At 40.6% G+C, this 17,097-nt stretch overlaps 1 protein-coding gene across 2 annotated transcripts in view; it reads right to left on the bottom strand.

Annotated features, from left to right (window-relative positions):
* The window catches only part of negr1 (neuronal growth regulator 1), a 132,124-nt gene that overhangs the window by 12,374 nt on the left and 102,653 nt on the right, over window positions 1-17,097 (bottom strand). Inside the window, exon 7 of one of the 2 annotated variants that reach the window (XM_068707462.1) lies at window positions 14,643-14,684. The exons of the other annotated variant lie outside the window; for it this stretch is intronic. Coding sequence (XP_068563563.1) covers window positions 14,643-14,684 — 42 coding nt within the window. The remainder of the gene's footprint in view (window positions 1-14,642; window positions 14,685-17,097) is intronic. 2 annotated transcript variants of the gene reach the window in all.

Genomic DNA, 17,097 nt, shown 5'->3' with positions numbered 1-17,097 from the left:
TAACGTTTAACCAAATGAAACAAAAAAATTAAAAAAATTGATTGCATGCAGGCTTGTAAAACTACCAGAAATTGAAACCCAATATCAATTCCTGGCAGTTGCTTGTAGTTTTCTGGACTCGCTTGAGTCGGACAGTGTTCAGCTACATGTACAATGTAATTGAATAATATTTCACACTGAAATCAGCATTAGTCAATCTGGAGACTTACAACATCTCCAGAAGTCTTCAGGTGTCAGTTCCCTACGGCTATGATATGGCTGGTGACCAATCCCACGAAAAGACCGCATCCCACCATGTATTTGTTTGTCTCGCAATCCTTTCCGACTTTCCCAGCCTGTCTGTGGCACGCAGCATTAACTCCACTGGTTCCTACTGAAGACGTAAATCCATAAAAGTTGCTCACAAATATAATGTTTGATTTTAGAAAGAGGTATAATGATTTCCTTAATATACTTTTTGGCAAACTTTCCTCAAAAAAGTATTTACGGCACCAGTAGCATTAGTGGTAACTGACTCAAAATAAACTCCAGTGCACACATTCATTGTAATGAAGGAACATGTTACACAGTGCAAATATTTGGCTCATTAATGTGTTTTTGGAAAACAATGGAGCTCTGAAGAACAGTGGAATAAGATATAGCAGGTACAGATACAGATACACAAACAATACGTCAGACAATACTTTTTAGTGATCAATTTATTGCTGGTTTTGGTCTTGTAATTTGTTAATTACAAGACCAGACTTATTCAGTAAACTTTTGTTCTAAAAATTGTATATGTTGCAACACTTTATGTGTCAAAAGCAAGAAATACGTTCTTATTGCATGATAAATAAGTTACAAATTGTTGTGTCATTCATACACCAATTGTTGAGAGCTGGCTGGAATACATACAAACTAGATGGTTAATAAACCACCCAAGAATATTTTGGGGGTGGTTTATGAATCTCTCCTTTTTCTCTGGTTTGGTCCAACTTGTAACAAAGAAAAGGGGTTTTTAGTCCTCTCAAAACCCATAACAATCAGTCAAATGTCAACAAAAAAAGCACAAGAATCAAATTTAGTGGCAGATATATAAAAGCAATGCAAATGAACAATCGTGGAAGTAGGGAACATCTCTCTGATTCTGATCTGTCCTAGGATTGCTTACTGTTCGAGTGAAAGGTACGTGGGCCCCTTTCCAGTCTGTTTTAGCTGTTTCATGTTGGGACACAGATCTGTGTCTGGAGGCCCACCGGGAGCCACCCACCATCACTAAGATCTCCCCACGCTAGATGGTATTAGGAATAACAATTGTAAAGCAAAATGGTCTTATCCGCTCGTCTCCTTTCAAATGTGCTCAGACAAAAGCGCCTGGGATTCTTCAGTGCTAATTAACAGTGTCAATGGTGACAGGACTCTGGCTTGCGAGGAGCTCAGTCCATTGATTGTTTCAAACACATTACAGTAATTCAGCAGGAGGGAGGGGAGGGGGGGGGGACTTGAATTTAAAAAATGGCCGTTTATCACTTCAGAGACCTATAATGCCTTGGTGTATTGTGTCACCGAGATTATTTTGCCAAAGGCATTTCTCAGCGTGTTCATTGACCTTTCTTCATCATTAGTGAATGTAAAGAGGGTGGATCCTTGTCAAAAGCCTTGAATAACTCATCAGCTGCAAAGCCGGGGGAATACTAAAGGGTTAATGGCTTCTTTTCGGGGTCTTCGAGGCTTTATCCTTAAGCACTTGCATTTCAATTCCTCCGTTGCTTGAGAGGAGCTGAGCGGGGAACTGAGAAGGCAGTGAGCTATGCAGGATGCATCAAATTGTTTGTGCGTGTGCTTGAGTGTGTGTGTGTGAAGAAGTGTATCATCAACAGTCAGCAACAACACTCCAGCCATCAACCACTAACGTGCTCACACACACACACACACACACACACACACACACACACACACACACACACACACTACCACCACCACTACTCATAAGCATGTAAGTGCTTATACAGTATGTGTGTTTGCATGTGTGTGTGTGAGCATGTCCTGCACTCTTTATTAGCCTCTAGGGGAGTGTATCACACGTGGCAAAACCGATCCAACTTGCATTGAGAGCCTTTAGTATTAGCAGAGCCCAGGCCGCTCTTGAGCAATGCCAAGGACGCCAAACAGCTTGGAAACGGAACAGATAGAACTAACCTTATTTAACGGCCAGACATCCAAGCCATTTCCCCAAAGAGAATGTCATTTCTGAATGTCATGACCTTTTCTAAGCGCGTTTAAAAACCTCCAAGGTCTTAAAGGTGTGGTTTGTCAATAAAAAGATTTTGAAGACTCGTGAGGAGCCGTAAACAGAGAGAAAGGCGATGCATATGCTCAGCTTTTAATAGTGTATTGCAGATACTGTCATCTGTAGTTGGGCTGATTGAGGTTTTTCTTGAGGCTCGTGACAGTGATTGAAGAAGTGTGTGTGTTTAAGTGTATGTGCTAGATGAACTAAAGTGCAAGACCACACAGCTTTAATAGCATAAATACAAGAGAAATGAAAAGAGAGAAAAATGCTTTAGGGGTACCTGTGTGTGTCAGCATGATTTAGTGTGCGTTTGTTCCATTTAGTGGGTGATGGGCAATGTGGACTGATTTAAGGTTAGGGGGAAATTGTCGAGAGGAGCAGCTCTCTCTGTTCTGGCGTCTTAGAGATAATTGTCTGGCAGAGTAAAACAACACTGTGCTGCAGCACTGCTGCACCCAGCAAAGAGCCCATTCTGAGAGGGCGAAGGGGCAACGCTGAAGACATCAAACTTGACAAAAGAAGTAGGGAACGATTTAAAGGAAAGGTGTCTGGGGTGTGATTTGAGAGACCATAGACAAAAATCGTGGCTGTGCCATAAGGAGAGCACATATGGAACCACATAATTGATACCACACTGTTTTAAAAAGTGACACAAGTGCAGGAAGTCAACAGGACTAATTTATAAATCTCTGAGAACAAACGCTACTGAAGAATACCACTTGTGATTCCTGCTATCACATTTTGTCTCCAGTATGATCTTGCATGCAAAGTGGATAATTTGTTGTGCTGTTTGTGTCCGAGCTGTTGTGATTAAGAGGAGCTCGAATTCTGTTTCAGCCAAAGCTGGATGAAATGCAAATCAGGAGTCAATGCAGCCACATCTCTGATGACTGACTGGCATTTCCATGCAAGTGCTATAAGTGGGAGTTAAAGTTCAATCGAGGGAGCGAGCTCAGGAGAGCCCCGTACAAACCAGCTGACTGGACTCTGTTTAACACATTCTGGTATTTAATGCACCTTCATGCATTTATTATATGCATATTATAACTGAACCCAAATTGCATATGGCTGTATGGATAATACTTTACTTTAATCCTTACTTTAACGCTAACCATTTTGTAAGCATTGTGAATTTTTTTTATAATCAGATCATAACACATGTTTACATGTACTTTATTTATCAACAATTATTACCTCTCCTATGAAGACATATTTCATTGTAATACGTTTGTGTTTTACATAGTTTCATTATCTGTTTTTATATAATTCTCCACTTATTGGTGCCCATAGTTATAGTTGTTGACACATATAAACACTTACATCTGCTCACAACTACATTACACGGTTATAAACTATTTTAGGTGATGTATGTGGCTTACAAAAGTATGTTTTTTTATATTTTGAAAACTTACAGTCAGGTAAAATGATTCAGCAACAGATTTGAACAATAAGAACAGCAGCTTAAATGCTATGTTTGATTTATCCAAGTGAAACAAATCCTTGAATAATGATTTCTGTGCATATTTGGGAGGCAAAGGGGTTACTTAACGGTTGCTTTTGGAGTCAGTGGGCACAGTATCTTTACTCCTCAGGCATCTCCCACTGTCAGTTTCAGTCAGGGTTTGTTTCGAATGGGCAAACTAATTACTGTGTAATTCCCAACACTTATCATGGAGTGACATATAGGCACCCCGTCCCTCTAAGATTCAAATACATGGGAAGAAGACATGTCATGGGTGGGTAGAATTCCTGCAGTTCAAGTATTATCAGGATAGCTGGCAACAAAGACTCAACCCCTCTGGCACAGTCACATGAAAGACCAGTAATCTGTTGGCAGCCAGCTGTCATATATGAATATATATGAAACCTCACAACAAGCTGCCCAGGCCTGACTCCCCAAGTCACAAGTGAAGCTTGCAGGAAATGGTTGGAAATACAGGTTGCCTGACAGAAGCCGTGTAATAAAAGCTCAGTGTACAAAGTAACATCACAGTATTGTGAGGCAGTGTTAATGGAAATGATGACGATTTTTTAAAATTTCGACAGAAAATAAAAGCTTAACGTTACCCGCTTTTGGAAGTAAAACATTTCAGATTTAGGGATTAAATTTATATACAATCCCCCTGCAAATCTCACAAAATAGTGTCAAAACAGCTGGGAAAAACCACGGACAAGTTAGCGGTAGGAAAGATTTAGATTAGATTATATTAGATTATTTCTGCGGTCAAACAAAGAGCTGTTTGCTCGAGGAATTTCATTGCATGAATGTGGATGTTTTAACTAATCGTCTACTCACAGACTGCGAGTAGTATTTCCATATTACACAGTGAAACGTACGCAGTGGAGAGCTCAGGTAGCAGCACAAAGTGAGTAGGAATGAAGTAGTTGTATGTGTTACATCGAAATCTGTGACCTGTCAGATTCAGATTCAGTGTCAACTATAGGAAAGAGTTTAACCAGCTGTGATAAGAACAGGAAATCAGTGCCTTTTCTGATAGCACAAGGGCATGTAACCATGGTAACTGCACAAATCAAACACTGGTCTAGCTTTAGAAGGACACTAAAGTGAATGCACAGTGAAACAACAGTACAACTAATAATAATCAGATGACTCAAATTTGAATTCTTGTTGAAAGACTTCAACAATCAAAATGTTAAAAAATGAACCCTGTTTCGAGGGAAATGGCAGGACTTTGCACGTTTTACCTGCAGGTCTGCAAATATGCAGTCCAGCTGATGTCTTAATGAAAGCCACTGCCTCAGCTCCTCACCCCTCATGAGCTGAATACAAAAGCTGAGAGTGATGCAGTGAAGAGCATCCTAACAACTGAGCGAGGCTTGAAGAGTGCATTTACTGTATTTCCAAGGGCAATGACAACATGTCCAAAGCTTTTTCTCCATTACCACTAAAAGTGTTCTCTCTTTTGCCTCAAAATTACACCCATTTAACTCCGCTGAAGAGTGCTCTCACCAGAGATGAGAGAGAGGGAGGACCTAAAGCACAGCACAGTGTGAACCCACTGCAATCTACAAGTTGGCCAAAAAGCCATCTTTTCTGATTTACCACAGCCTCTACTGTAAGTGTGTTGCTTTCTTCAATCATCCTCCTTAATGCACTAACCATTAGAGTCTGTCCAGAAAGAGAATATACCCTGGTGTCTCAATTATAGACCAAGACTGAATCTCTACAGCAGCCATTCGTGGTCATAAAAGGAAATGACTATCCATTTTCTGCTCCAGCTCTCACAAAGCAACTGCAGAGTCCAGTCTGTTGTTGGGAGCACCGAAACTCATCTTTCCAGCTGAATTGTCTTATTAATCGCCCTGACTGCTGTGGCGAGTGGGCCAATTAAAGTTGGAAAAGATTTGAATTGACAAAAAACACTTTTCTTGTCCATGTAACGGTGACTTCCCTTTTGTGGGCTTTTCTTCCAATTCACCAAACTCTCAACTCAAGAGTAAGATTGCAGGTTTTTCAAAAACAGTTGTAAATACAACATCAAAACTGGAGAAGGATGTCACAGACCTGCGAGCACTAACACAATGCATAATGTGCTTTGATCTTCTGAGGATGGTAGATGTGTGAGATTTGGTGATCTGCAAACTCTGAAAAGTTATGCTCGAGAAAAAGAATATAAGTGACAGCGACAGGGATAAAAGCACCGCCTGCAACGAGAGCTCAAAAAAGAGGTGGGAATAAACACATAAAAGAAAGAAGATTCTTTGGCACAATTTAAAAACTGGAAAGGCTCTGACAGCTCTCAGTTTTAATACCCACCACCAATACTATCATCACAAATACTGAAAAATATCCATGAAAGATGAGCAAAAAAAGTGAAGTCTGTGAAATAGTTTTCTTGTTCTTCTGAAGACAGTTATTTCGTTTTCTGTGTGCACCGCTGTGTTTCTTCTGTGTGTGCGTGGGACTGACAGCATGACCAGGTTTGTATTTAATGGCCGACACTCCCGAGGAGATGCGAAGTGAGAGAGATAATCAGAGGCAAAGAGGAGAGCGGTACATGTGGGAGCAAGGGAATGATAGAGCTGGAAACAGAGAGGCAGAGGGACTCAGTGAGCGAGATGTTTGGTAAGTAGAATTATCTGCTGAAGGGAGGGGGCAGCACGGCCATTTATATCTGAGACTGACAAACAGGTGAAAAACAACCCTGAAAACAGGTCTTTGTGGAGACAAACAGCTAATATGGATAACAACATGTTTATATTGTAAAGATTAGAGGGAAGAGAGGTAAGTGGGCTTTTGTGGGAGACCAACATGTGTTGTGAATGCTCGATGAGTCTGGAATCAGAGAAATGTTGGGATATATTTTATCACTGCTAATCCAGCAATAGTCCTCAGAAGATCAGATTTAAATGCTTCAGCTTATGCTGTAAAATGCATCCTAAACCTATCACCTAATATTTGATGACTCTGGAAAACCAGTAAATATGTCCAATAGCAACATTTTCAACGTAAGATGAGTAAGGTAACGTAATTTGTAGTGATTAAACTTTGGTTACCCCTGCAGACACTGTAATCAAAACACCTGAAGTAAACTAAGTGAGTACAATCCACAGCATTCTCTCATTTGCGCCCCCAGAAGGCATCACCTGTGGGTAGATGTTACTGTTGTTTTATGGTCTAGTCTTTATTATTGAAGTTATTTTAGTATCATGTATTGAATCTAATAGATGTTGAGTTATTATTTCTAAATTATGTAGCAATATGATGAGTATGACGCCTTCCTGCATTCGCACTGAATGTTGCCATTAGCTGTAAATTGAGCGGTGCAAATCAACAAAAATGGATGATATTCCTAGAAATACTGCTCATCTTCTGTTTTGTGTATTGTAACAATCGCACAATCAATACTAATTTCTGTGTTTCAGAGGCTTTCATAAAAAGGTTTCTTTTTTTAAAGCATATCATAAGTGTTTCACAATTAATTAACAAAAGCAAATAAGGAGAAAGAGACATCACTTTGTTTTAAAGCACCCTTCCTAGCACAGTAAAACACAAAATCAATTTCATTGTCGGTATCTCCCACATTTCACTAATCAGTATTAGCACTCACAATGTGTTTCAGGGCACTGTGATAAAAAGCCCAGGCAGCCAGAGCAAAAGACAACCTAACCCGTAATGACTAATATCACACCAACAACTGAGTACCAATCAGCCAAATAGCAAAAATAACACTTTCCTTGATTCATACTCGTTAAAATGAATTACTGAGAGAAAACAGAAGATCGTACGGCAATCATATTGTGTGCTATTAGAATATCAAAATAATGGCTTACATTTCCAGAAAACATATGCTGTTACAATAAAGCACATGTTGCAATAAGGCATGGGATGTGTTGATCAAATGAATGAATTCTGGAAATATTATGGCACACCCAGGAGCACTATAAAAGGATAATTAGTGGTCTTACTTATTGCTGGCTGTATCCTGTATAATGTGGTGCATTATGAGGAGTTTTGTACATGTAGTCACTGGAGAATTGTGTTTTCCTATTTACTTTGCTTTCATCAGATATATAACATAGCAGCAAAGGAGGAAATGCCTGTTTTATTTCCAGAGCACAGACTTTGAACCTGTGTACTGTAACAACAGTTTTTCGACTGGAGAAGCTCACGGCTTCCAGTTTCACAGGACAAAAAGCCATCGTATATTTACATTGTCCAGGGATCTAGGGGTCAAGGATGATAGATGACATGCCATCTGCTTATCAGGCCCTCCCAGAGATGAACGTTGGAGTTAGCACTAAGGAAAAATGAAGGTCAGCATATCACCTCAAAACAAACCGTACGGGACAGGAGCCGGGGTGGCGGCGTGGTGGCGAGAGGTGGCTGCAGAAGGTTTGCACGGCTCTTGATCTTGCCACCATATAACTGATAAGGCTGGTAGAAAATGCACTGCCAAAAAGGATTATCTGTGGGTAGCTCAGTGTGTCTGACACCAGGCATGCTGGGTAAAGTGAGGCAGGGCTGTTTACTGTTGAGGCTCCTTGAGCAGTTAAATACTGCTGTCCAGACTTCTAGGATTTACACTACCAGTCTTCTCAGACAAAGGCCCCGGCGTAAGCTAATCAGTGGGAGATGTTCCATCCTATTGAATATTTCATAAGTGTAGTGTATTTATAATGTCATTAGCTGGGGTGACTCAGCTTGCATCAACAGTCACATTGGTGCACTTCTGGCTTTTGCAGTTCACGTTCTAAAAAAGCCTCTTTTTCAATCTAGTACCTGGTTCTATTTGACTTGAGAGTATCAGACTGCTTATCTGCTACGCTAAAAAGGTCTGAAAAGAAAACAAATGGGATGTGAACCAACTTTGGTTTGAAAAGGACTGAGGAACAGATGAAGATAGTCTTATGAAATAGCTGATGTGTACTGATCGACGGCGATTGGCTTCACCTGGGGTGAAACAAAAGACCAGCCAGATCTGTTCAGCTCATTCAATCACATCCAAGGAGTCCAATATCAATCTCTGAGTATTAGTGTTCTCCTGCACAATGTCAGAAACAATCCTGAGGTAAATTAAGGACATACTGTGCCAGCAAAAACATATTACTGCGTCTTAAATCAAAGATACCTTTAATATTCTTTTAGTTTTTCCTTCCATGATTTTTGTGAATATTTTACTCTTTCTGGGTCACCCATTAATTCAGGATGACCTACCATTCAGGTTATCAATTAAAATCAGTAATAACCAGTAGTCCATGTGGACATGTAGCATATGTTGGAGCATATGTTGTATATGAATACATTGTAAGAACTTAGTATGCACCGCTGCAGGGCCAGCAGGAACACTTTCTCACTTTGTTAATCGTCAGTAATTTAGAGGAATGAGTTCTACAGTGAATTAGTGAAAACGGGAGTCAGTTTCTCCATTTCACCGGCTCTGATGTGGAAGCTTTACTGTTGAAAAATGAAGAGAGCTATTGTTTGATGTGACACCATATTGACAACAGCATCACAAAAATAAATTTGCCTTCAATACAAACCAATAGCTGATAGCATCCCATATTCAGACTCGGCTGTTTCTCATCCACAATGGAGTGCCTCAGTTGAACTGGGCAAACATCTGAAAACTTTTATTTAAAATTTTACTTCGAACTGTTACTCTTTTATCACTATTAATTCCCACTGAGGCCAATCAGGGAAAAAAAATTGATAAAAGGTATGTAAAGTACTAACATTTGAATGCACACAGCTAAAGATGCATTATGTATTAGGGCCAAAGTTAGAGGATATTGCTACAAAATTTTGACAGTCGGCTGCAGATTTAATCACCAAAGTAATGCATCACATGGTTTCAAAGACAGACAAAATGCGCATATGAGCTCTTTCCAGTAATAGTTAGTCTAATATTTACAAAGTGATGGCCAAGAGAGAATATTAATTCAGAACTTAAGAGAAAAATACCAAGTTGTTTATTTATTGAGAAGCCCTTGCACAGTTTAAGACCACCGGAATGTGCCTTAGGGTCCAACTTGTACCGACATTAGATAACAAAATAAAGAATTGAGAGAGGAAACCTAACCTTGTTTAGAGTCATCTTCCAAAGAAGACATTACCCCAATTTCAGATATAAATTAGCCAGCTATCCTTTGATTAGAAGAAGCTTCACATGCTCACCAAAATAATTTCATTAACCCAGCTCCCTGAGCCTTGGGGAGCTGAGTGAGTGACTTTTGCATTTTGGAGGAATTTGGAAGAATGTTTAATGAGCTAGATTAACTCTTTGATGTTCTGCTCTGGACCTTGAATAAAGACATATTTCATTGAAATATGACCTACTCTCATTTGAAATCAATCGGAAAATTGTCTTCTTTAAGCTTGTGATTTCTTTGTGATTTTCAAAACATCTATAGGAAATTGATTTGACTAAAATTCAGTAGAAAAATGCTGGGCCCCATTGTGGATTAAAAGTGAACCATTCTTATTAAAGGTTGCTCCATCATGGATTCTCTCAACACAAGTTGTTTTATGACCTTCTCCATTAGCAAGACACATAAACCTTCATTAATCTCTCCTTCCTATCTCCTAGTGCTTCATGCTGGGTTGGGTTACCTCCTTCTCCGAAATTAGTTCCGATTACACCAAATAATGGAGAAAAAATAATAATGTCCTACGAGAAATGAAGGCTAAGAACAGGATTAATAGCGGAGCGAAACAGTGTGTGGATCATCCTCACTTAGCTACTCTCAGGCTGCCTGAATTTTGTTTATTTGGGAGTTGACATGACACATGGGAATCAGAGAGCCACACGCATTATGTATAATGCATGTCATATCCCTTGAACCAGCAGCACTGTACACTGTGCCTCGCAAAAGACAAGAAATTGGGCTGAGTACAGTGTTAAGAACATTGTTTTTCTACTGTCAAGTGATTTGCGGGAACAAACAGAAGTGAAAGCCTGTGGGAGCATATGCTATTATCACAGATCTACATCTCATCGGGATGACAGGGTGGCACAGAGCCAGCTGCTTTGGAGTATTGGATCAGTGCTTTATATTTAGGTAAAAAAAATACAAATCCATATGCTAAAGATAAAACAAGCTTAAGAACTTTATCGTCAACAAAATGTGGTATATACCATTTTAAACATGGGCAGTGTAAACTTTTGTGGCACAGAAGGTTCGGTCATGCAGCAACAACAGATGGTTTCTATTTCTGTCTTTGGCTCCCTGACAAGTGTGAACATGTCTGTACGACATTGATGAGATGAGATACGATGAGAAATGACTAGATAGGATACGATTTTATTGACTCCCAGGGGTGAAATTCAAGTGTCAGGGGTCAAAAATACAGACTCTATACAAAGGAGAATTCAAATTTTAAAAGATATACATCATAATATCTGTGTCCAGTTGAATGTTTGAAGGTTATTATGCAAAAATCAGTTTTTGCCAACCAGCACCACAACTTTTTACATTTCCGTTGTTCGGATTAACAGGTTAGTGAGCTTTACAGGAGCTGGTAGATGAACTTGTTTCCTCATGCTTCCAGTCTTTAAGATAAGCTAAGCTAAAGTGTTGGCTGTGCATAAATGTACAGATACGAGAGTGATGTAGCTCTTCTCATCTAAAATGTCAAACTATTCATTTAAAACAACTACTGCTATGGTATCAGCAGTAACATTAAAATATTAATGACAATAACAGGTAGAGCCATATTTATTATGAAGTTTAAGTATCATTGTTCGACAGCTGTAGAAAAAGGCCATTTTTGATGGATGTTGGAGCAGTAAGAGATGTGAGCAGTGAGTGTGACAGGTCTGACTGAGTGGGAGTGGCTTAGGTGTGTGTGTGTGTGTGTGTGGGGGGGGGGGTCACAGCTGGCTAAGGCTGTGGTCACAGTTGCTGTGATGGCAGTGGCCACAAGTGAACGCCTGAAGCGTAGCATCTTGCTATTTGCTAGGATGAGCTGGTGTCCATCTGCTACAGTTCATCATCAAGAGAGTGGGAGGGGTTATTCAGGACGGCGTATATCATGTCCATCATCCTCCTCCTCTCTGCTACTGCCTCCAGACTGTGCAGTTCCAGCTCGACCACAGAGCTGGACTTTCTTACCGGTTCCAGCCTTCATGCCGCCTCCCCAACACACTATAGCCAAGAACAGTGCACTGACCACAGCTGACTCTCAGCAGCCTGTTGCACACACTGAAGGATCTCAGTTTCCTCAGGTGGTTGTGACATTATAAATGGGGCTTCCTGCTGGGCGTCAACCTTTAACTCTTTTTAGTTTGTTGACAAGAGCTTCTGGTGGCTGTTAGTGACAACTCAAGAAAAACAACTTATTGCATCATGGTCAGTCTATTTTTGAAAATGTGGACAGTACAGTATATATTGTAGTGTGGCAGTTTTTAGACAAATTTACACAGCCTTGTCAGGGCTTGAAGAAAATAACCATTACATACACAATTCATGTTTTGAATATCCAAGAAATGCATACCGTATTCAGTGATATAGTTGTAGTCAATCAAATCTCATGTACAGCTGAATAGTTAGCTACCCATCTGATTATTAAACATAAATATTCTGTAATCAGAATATCGGATAAATTAAAGTTGTTTAGCAAATCAACTTTAAAGGACCAATATATGATATTCAGAGCATTAATATAGCAGCAAATAACTGCATGTGAGTGTCTCCCCACTGGCTAGCTTACAGCCGTCGCTATGCACTGCTCTCATACAGCTGATAATGCCAGCATCGACACGGAAGCATAGCACCCACCGTCTAGTTTCACTTGTCTGCACATTTGCCAGGGTTCTGTACTGTTAGCGCTGTTAGCACCGTTAGCTATGAGCTATCAGATCAGGCATTGCCATGTTGGGAGCCGTTGAGAACTGTGTATTATGCACCTTTAAATTATCATTTATTTCAGTATGTAACTTCCAGAGCCTTGAAACCTGCTTAGACTATATAATCCATCAAACTTGTATTATTCAAGTGTTACTGCTGGGTGGTAATACAAATGCAAGTTGGAATCATTGTGAAAACTATCCTTGTGGCACAAGGATGTCCACAGTTCTGTCTTTGAAAGCTCAAAGTACACAAGCTCTGAGTCAAAACAATCCAATAACTAGCATGCAAGTATGATCTAATTAACTTACACATTTTGGCCCATCTGAGCTGATTCTTACTGGCACAACAACAACAACAACAACAACGTTAGATATAAAAACACAATGACTGATGTTTCCTATTAATGTTGTTTTCTCTATGTAATTTGCATTTTTTTGTCATTTGTCATTCGTTCAATGGGCTGAAACATGCACTCCAAGTGCAGTGGGGGATGAACAATTTTTCCACTTCACAGATCTGATTTGCTTACCTTACTGACGAGAATTTCATTCCTTACTTTGGAAGCACATCTTCCCAAACTTATTCACAGGGGAAATGAAAGGTGATATTTTACTGTTCAAATGAATTATTAACCTTGATTAAACAACGGTTGGGACAAAGAACTGAAATAATTCCCTTTACCAAGCCATTTAGTGAGGGTGCCATCAAAAAATTAACTTCAAATACAACTTAGAACAAAACAAGATCAGTGGGTCGCTGAGTGAGTTTATTTCCACGATTGAAACCAGTGGTGTTCCTTTGGACCATGAAATTGTCATTTGTTCTGCAAGCGTTACATCAAATGAGAGTTCAGGGCCGTGCCAGGACTGTTCGTTGCTGCTGAGCTTATTTTAACTTGTTATCTGACAGAATCTCCATGGATAATTATATTTGGCTCAGATAGACAGGTACAGAATGCGGGCGAACATGTGCTAATCCCGAGTTGTGTCTCCATAGAACGCAAGCGGAAAACGATAGCACCCATCCACAGAGCTGCATGAAAATTCACAAGAAACACTGAGCGGATTCATCAAGCAGCATGAATCCTCACATGTGATCGCTTGTTAGTGCAAGTGCATCCGAGCATGTTTGAATAGTTCAGCATGTTTTCATTTCAGCACCTATTGTGCGTGTGAAAGTGAAAGCTTTTTCTTGTGAGTGCATGTCTACATGTTTCTGTGCACGTGAACAGTATTAAGCAAAAATAATGTAACCAGTATGAGAGATTACATTCTGTGACTTGCTTAAAACCATTAGAGAGGGAGAAAAGACGACCAGGCAGAGGGGATTACTCTGGGCTGGAATGTGGAAGCGGCAGAACACAGTGAGGGGGGGGGGCGGACGAGGGTGACATTGACAGTGTAGCACCGACAACAGCACTAGCAGGAGATCAGGTTAAAGAGGGTGGCAGAGCGCCAACTGATTGTTCTAGAAAGAGGAAAGAACAGAGACAGAAAGGAGAGAGGGAGGGATATAGGAAGATTAAGACAGAAGGGAGTGATAAAAGTACAAAGACAGCAGAGATTCCATCTTGCAAACAACAAAACAAGGGCCTTTGCCACCAACAGCTTCCTGGCCTTTGATGTACACTGCATTTAGGTAGCACTGATGAGCAGGAGAGTGGTGGTGTTTGTGGTGAGGAAGCCATTATGAAAAGCATCAGACCCAGGGGCCTATGGAACAGCCACTTTGATGACGCTACTGTGTGCTCCACGTGGGGGTGGGGGTGGCGGAGGTGGCGTTGTAATGAAAGGAAGGGGGGCAGGGTGTTGTGATGACACAGGCTGCAGGAAGTATATGTAGCCAGGCTGGAGAAGCCAACCCAAAAGTAACAGAAAACAACCAAGGAATGCAAACCAAACAAATAAAGGACATACAACGAAGCTGTACACCCAGCAGGCATTCCAGCCAGCCAATTTAAATAAATCAAGATGGAGGAGAGAATTTCAGCTCAGGTTAGTATGAGGCAGCGGACCTCTTTGCTGATTTGGTGTACAGCATGGTGACATATACTGACCTGGGCTTGAGACAGCACTAGTGGTGGTGGGTTCAATAATTGCTACAGGGGAGGAGAGGGGGTAAGGGGGAGGGGGAGGGAAAGAGGACATTCATGTATTATTAACAGAATGGAGACGTAAAATAAAAATAAAAATGCATGCAAGGACAAAAGGACAGGGAATGGAGACAAATCCTCTCCATGCATTATGGACCGGTGTCTCTGTGGCAAGATGCAACCTCCACATGCTCATAAACAATACCCTTCATCCGCCCAGTTGCCTTGGATTTGAATGGGACAAAAATGAGGGGTGGGGGGTGGGGGGACCGTAGAGAGAGCAGGCCTTGCAACTATGTGTTGGGCGGACAGCATACTCTGGCCAATTGCTATATCTTCCCCTTAAAAAGGCAAACCCATCTCCCTCATGGATTAACTTTTTTGGGTTAAATAGTCATTAGCCACCTATAACAAAATGGTATGCACTCATTCTACATAAACTATAAAAAAATAAAAACAAATCATGAAAAAAAGGATTCATTTGTTGTTTTCTTTTGTCATTTTGTCATATAAATTGTGAAAATATATGGTGAGGGTGTCCAATGTCAAGTCTCTATTCGATCATGTGACGAAATGATATGATTTACAGTAGCTAGTTTAGGTGCAAAATCTGTCAAGATTGAAAAGCTGAGCAAATCTGCAAGCCAAGCAAGCAGTCATGCCTTTCACACATAAAAGCAGTAGTAAGTAACTAGGGCTCCGTCATAAGAGAGTGCATTGGGGAACATTACAATTATTTTTACGCTACTGCTAAAGGGGTTTTGTGCTTGGGTGAAAAACTTAAATCACACTTTTGGTATGCTAAACAACTGGCAGCTTCTCTATTTTATGTTGTCCTGTTTAGGTTGCATGAACCTGCAGAAAAAAACCCCGGAATTTTTATGACTCATTTCCACTTCTGGTTGGAGGTCCTTTTCTCTAGGTCGTTTTCCACTGTGGATAGTACCTCATAAATGTAGGCGAGATCCATAGCTCATCGCCATACGCCATATAAAACTGCCGTGAAATCCTCAATCCTACTCAATCCTACGGGGTAGTGTAACGTTCAACAGAGTAGTTCTGTGGGCTGCCAATTTTTTAATTCTCTTTTCAAGGGAGGAAAAAAAAAAATGCGGTTCCTGTTGATGGCAGCTTAGCTATTTAAAAATGGCGGGTTTGTGCAGAATGGCGCTAGCAATGATTCTCTCTGACCAATCAGCAGTGTGTAGTATTGGCTCGGCTCGCTTGGAACCTCAACCGAGGTGGTGCCAAAAAAAGTACCAGGTACTATCCACAACCTTTGCCGATGGAAAACCAAAAAAGAACGGTTCCGTAACAAGCGGTGGAAATGAGGCATTGCTCTGCCTTTGATCCCTCTGTGGACCAATTCAAGAGTACCAATCTGATTACTTTATGAACTCATTTCAGGCTCAGCCACTGGTGGCATTTGGGAGATGGAATAATGTCACATCCACAAATGTTCAGTCCAGTGTGTTAAACTACTAGAGCAGAGTGGGTCCAAGGGAGGACGGCAGCAAACAAATCTTCTTTACTTTTGAAGTGCATGAGTAAAATGTCACACCAAGTAGATCCGATGCTGAGTCATACTTGTGGTTAAGATGTTTTTGCAAAAGGAGCCACACGTGTGAGAGATGCAAAGAGGTGAAGGAAAGCAATATGTATGATTTTTCTGACACATTTTGTAGCCCAAAATTAATTATAACACATTTAGGTGTTGACAATGTTATTGTTACCGTGGACTGAAAAATGACCCAGTGTGCCAGTTCCTTTGATTTCTGACAACCAAAGCTCAAAGCTAACGCCACACTCTGCTCTGCAGCATCAATTATTGAATGATATACAGATATCACTGCAATGTAAACATGACTGTCCATTTAAGCTGAAGTTTAAGACAAAAAATAAATAAATAGCATGGCTTTCTGTTTGGTAAACAAGCACTTAATTCGAGATAAGCTGTGACCAGATTTCTGCAGTGACTAAATCGGGGAGCAGAATCTTGGATGTGTGGCAAAGGAAAGCTGTTCATCAGAGCTCAACTCAAAGTGATGCACTGGTTGGACTCGTAGGTTGTTTTCTTTTGGCACAGACAGTGCAAGTTACACTTCCGCAGCTAAAAAACGGTTTATACCTCACAAAAAGTACAAACCACCTTCTTCCAGAAGACTTCGTGGTAGAGGAGGAGCCTGTCTGTCACGAGGGAAACCATGGCAGCCATGATTGCACCTCACACATAAAAAGAATACTACTTTATGTTGTTGCAGTGAGCTGCTGTATCTAGGCCATGCAATAGTGCAGAGGCCTACTTTGACTCTCCATTTTAATCCATTTACATGGAAACTCAATGTGGCCATTTCAATTGTGGAGCAATGCTCTCAATCTGTGGTCTCTGTGTCACTTTCCAGAGGCACTCTAACTACTG

The sequence above is a fragment of the Cebidichthys violaceus genome, unplaced genomic scaffold (assembly GCF_023349555.1).
Source record: "Cebidichthys violaceus isolate CVI_PGR_0920_01 unplaced genomic scaffold, fCebVio1.0.p SCAF_13, whole genome shotgun sequence".
Taxonomy (NCBI): Eukaryota; Metazoa; Chordata; class Actinopteri; order Perciformes; family Stichaeidae; genus Cebidichthys; species Cebidichthys violaceus.
Note: the sequence above shows the minus strand (reverse complement) of the source record. Positions and strands in the feature narration are given on the sequence as shown.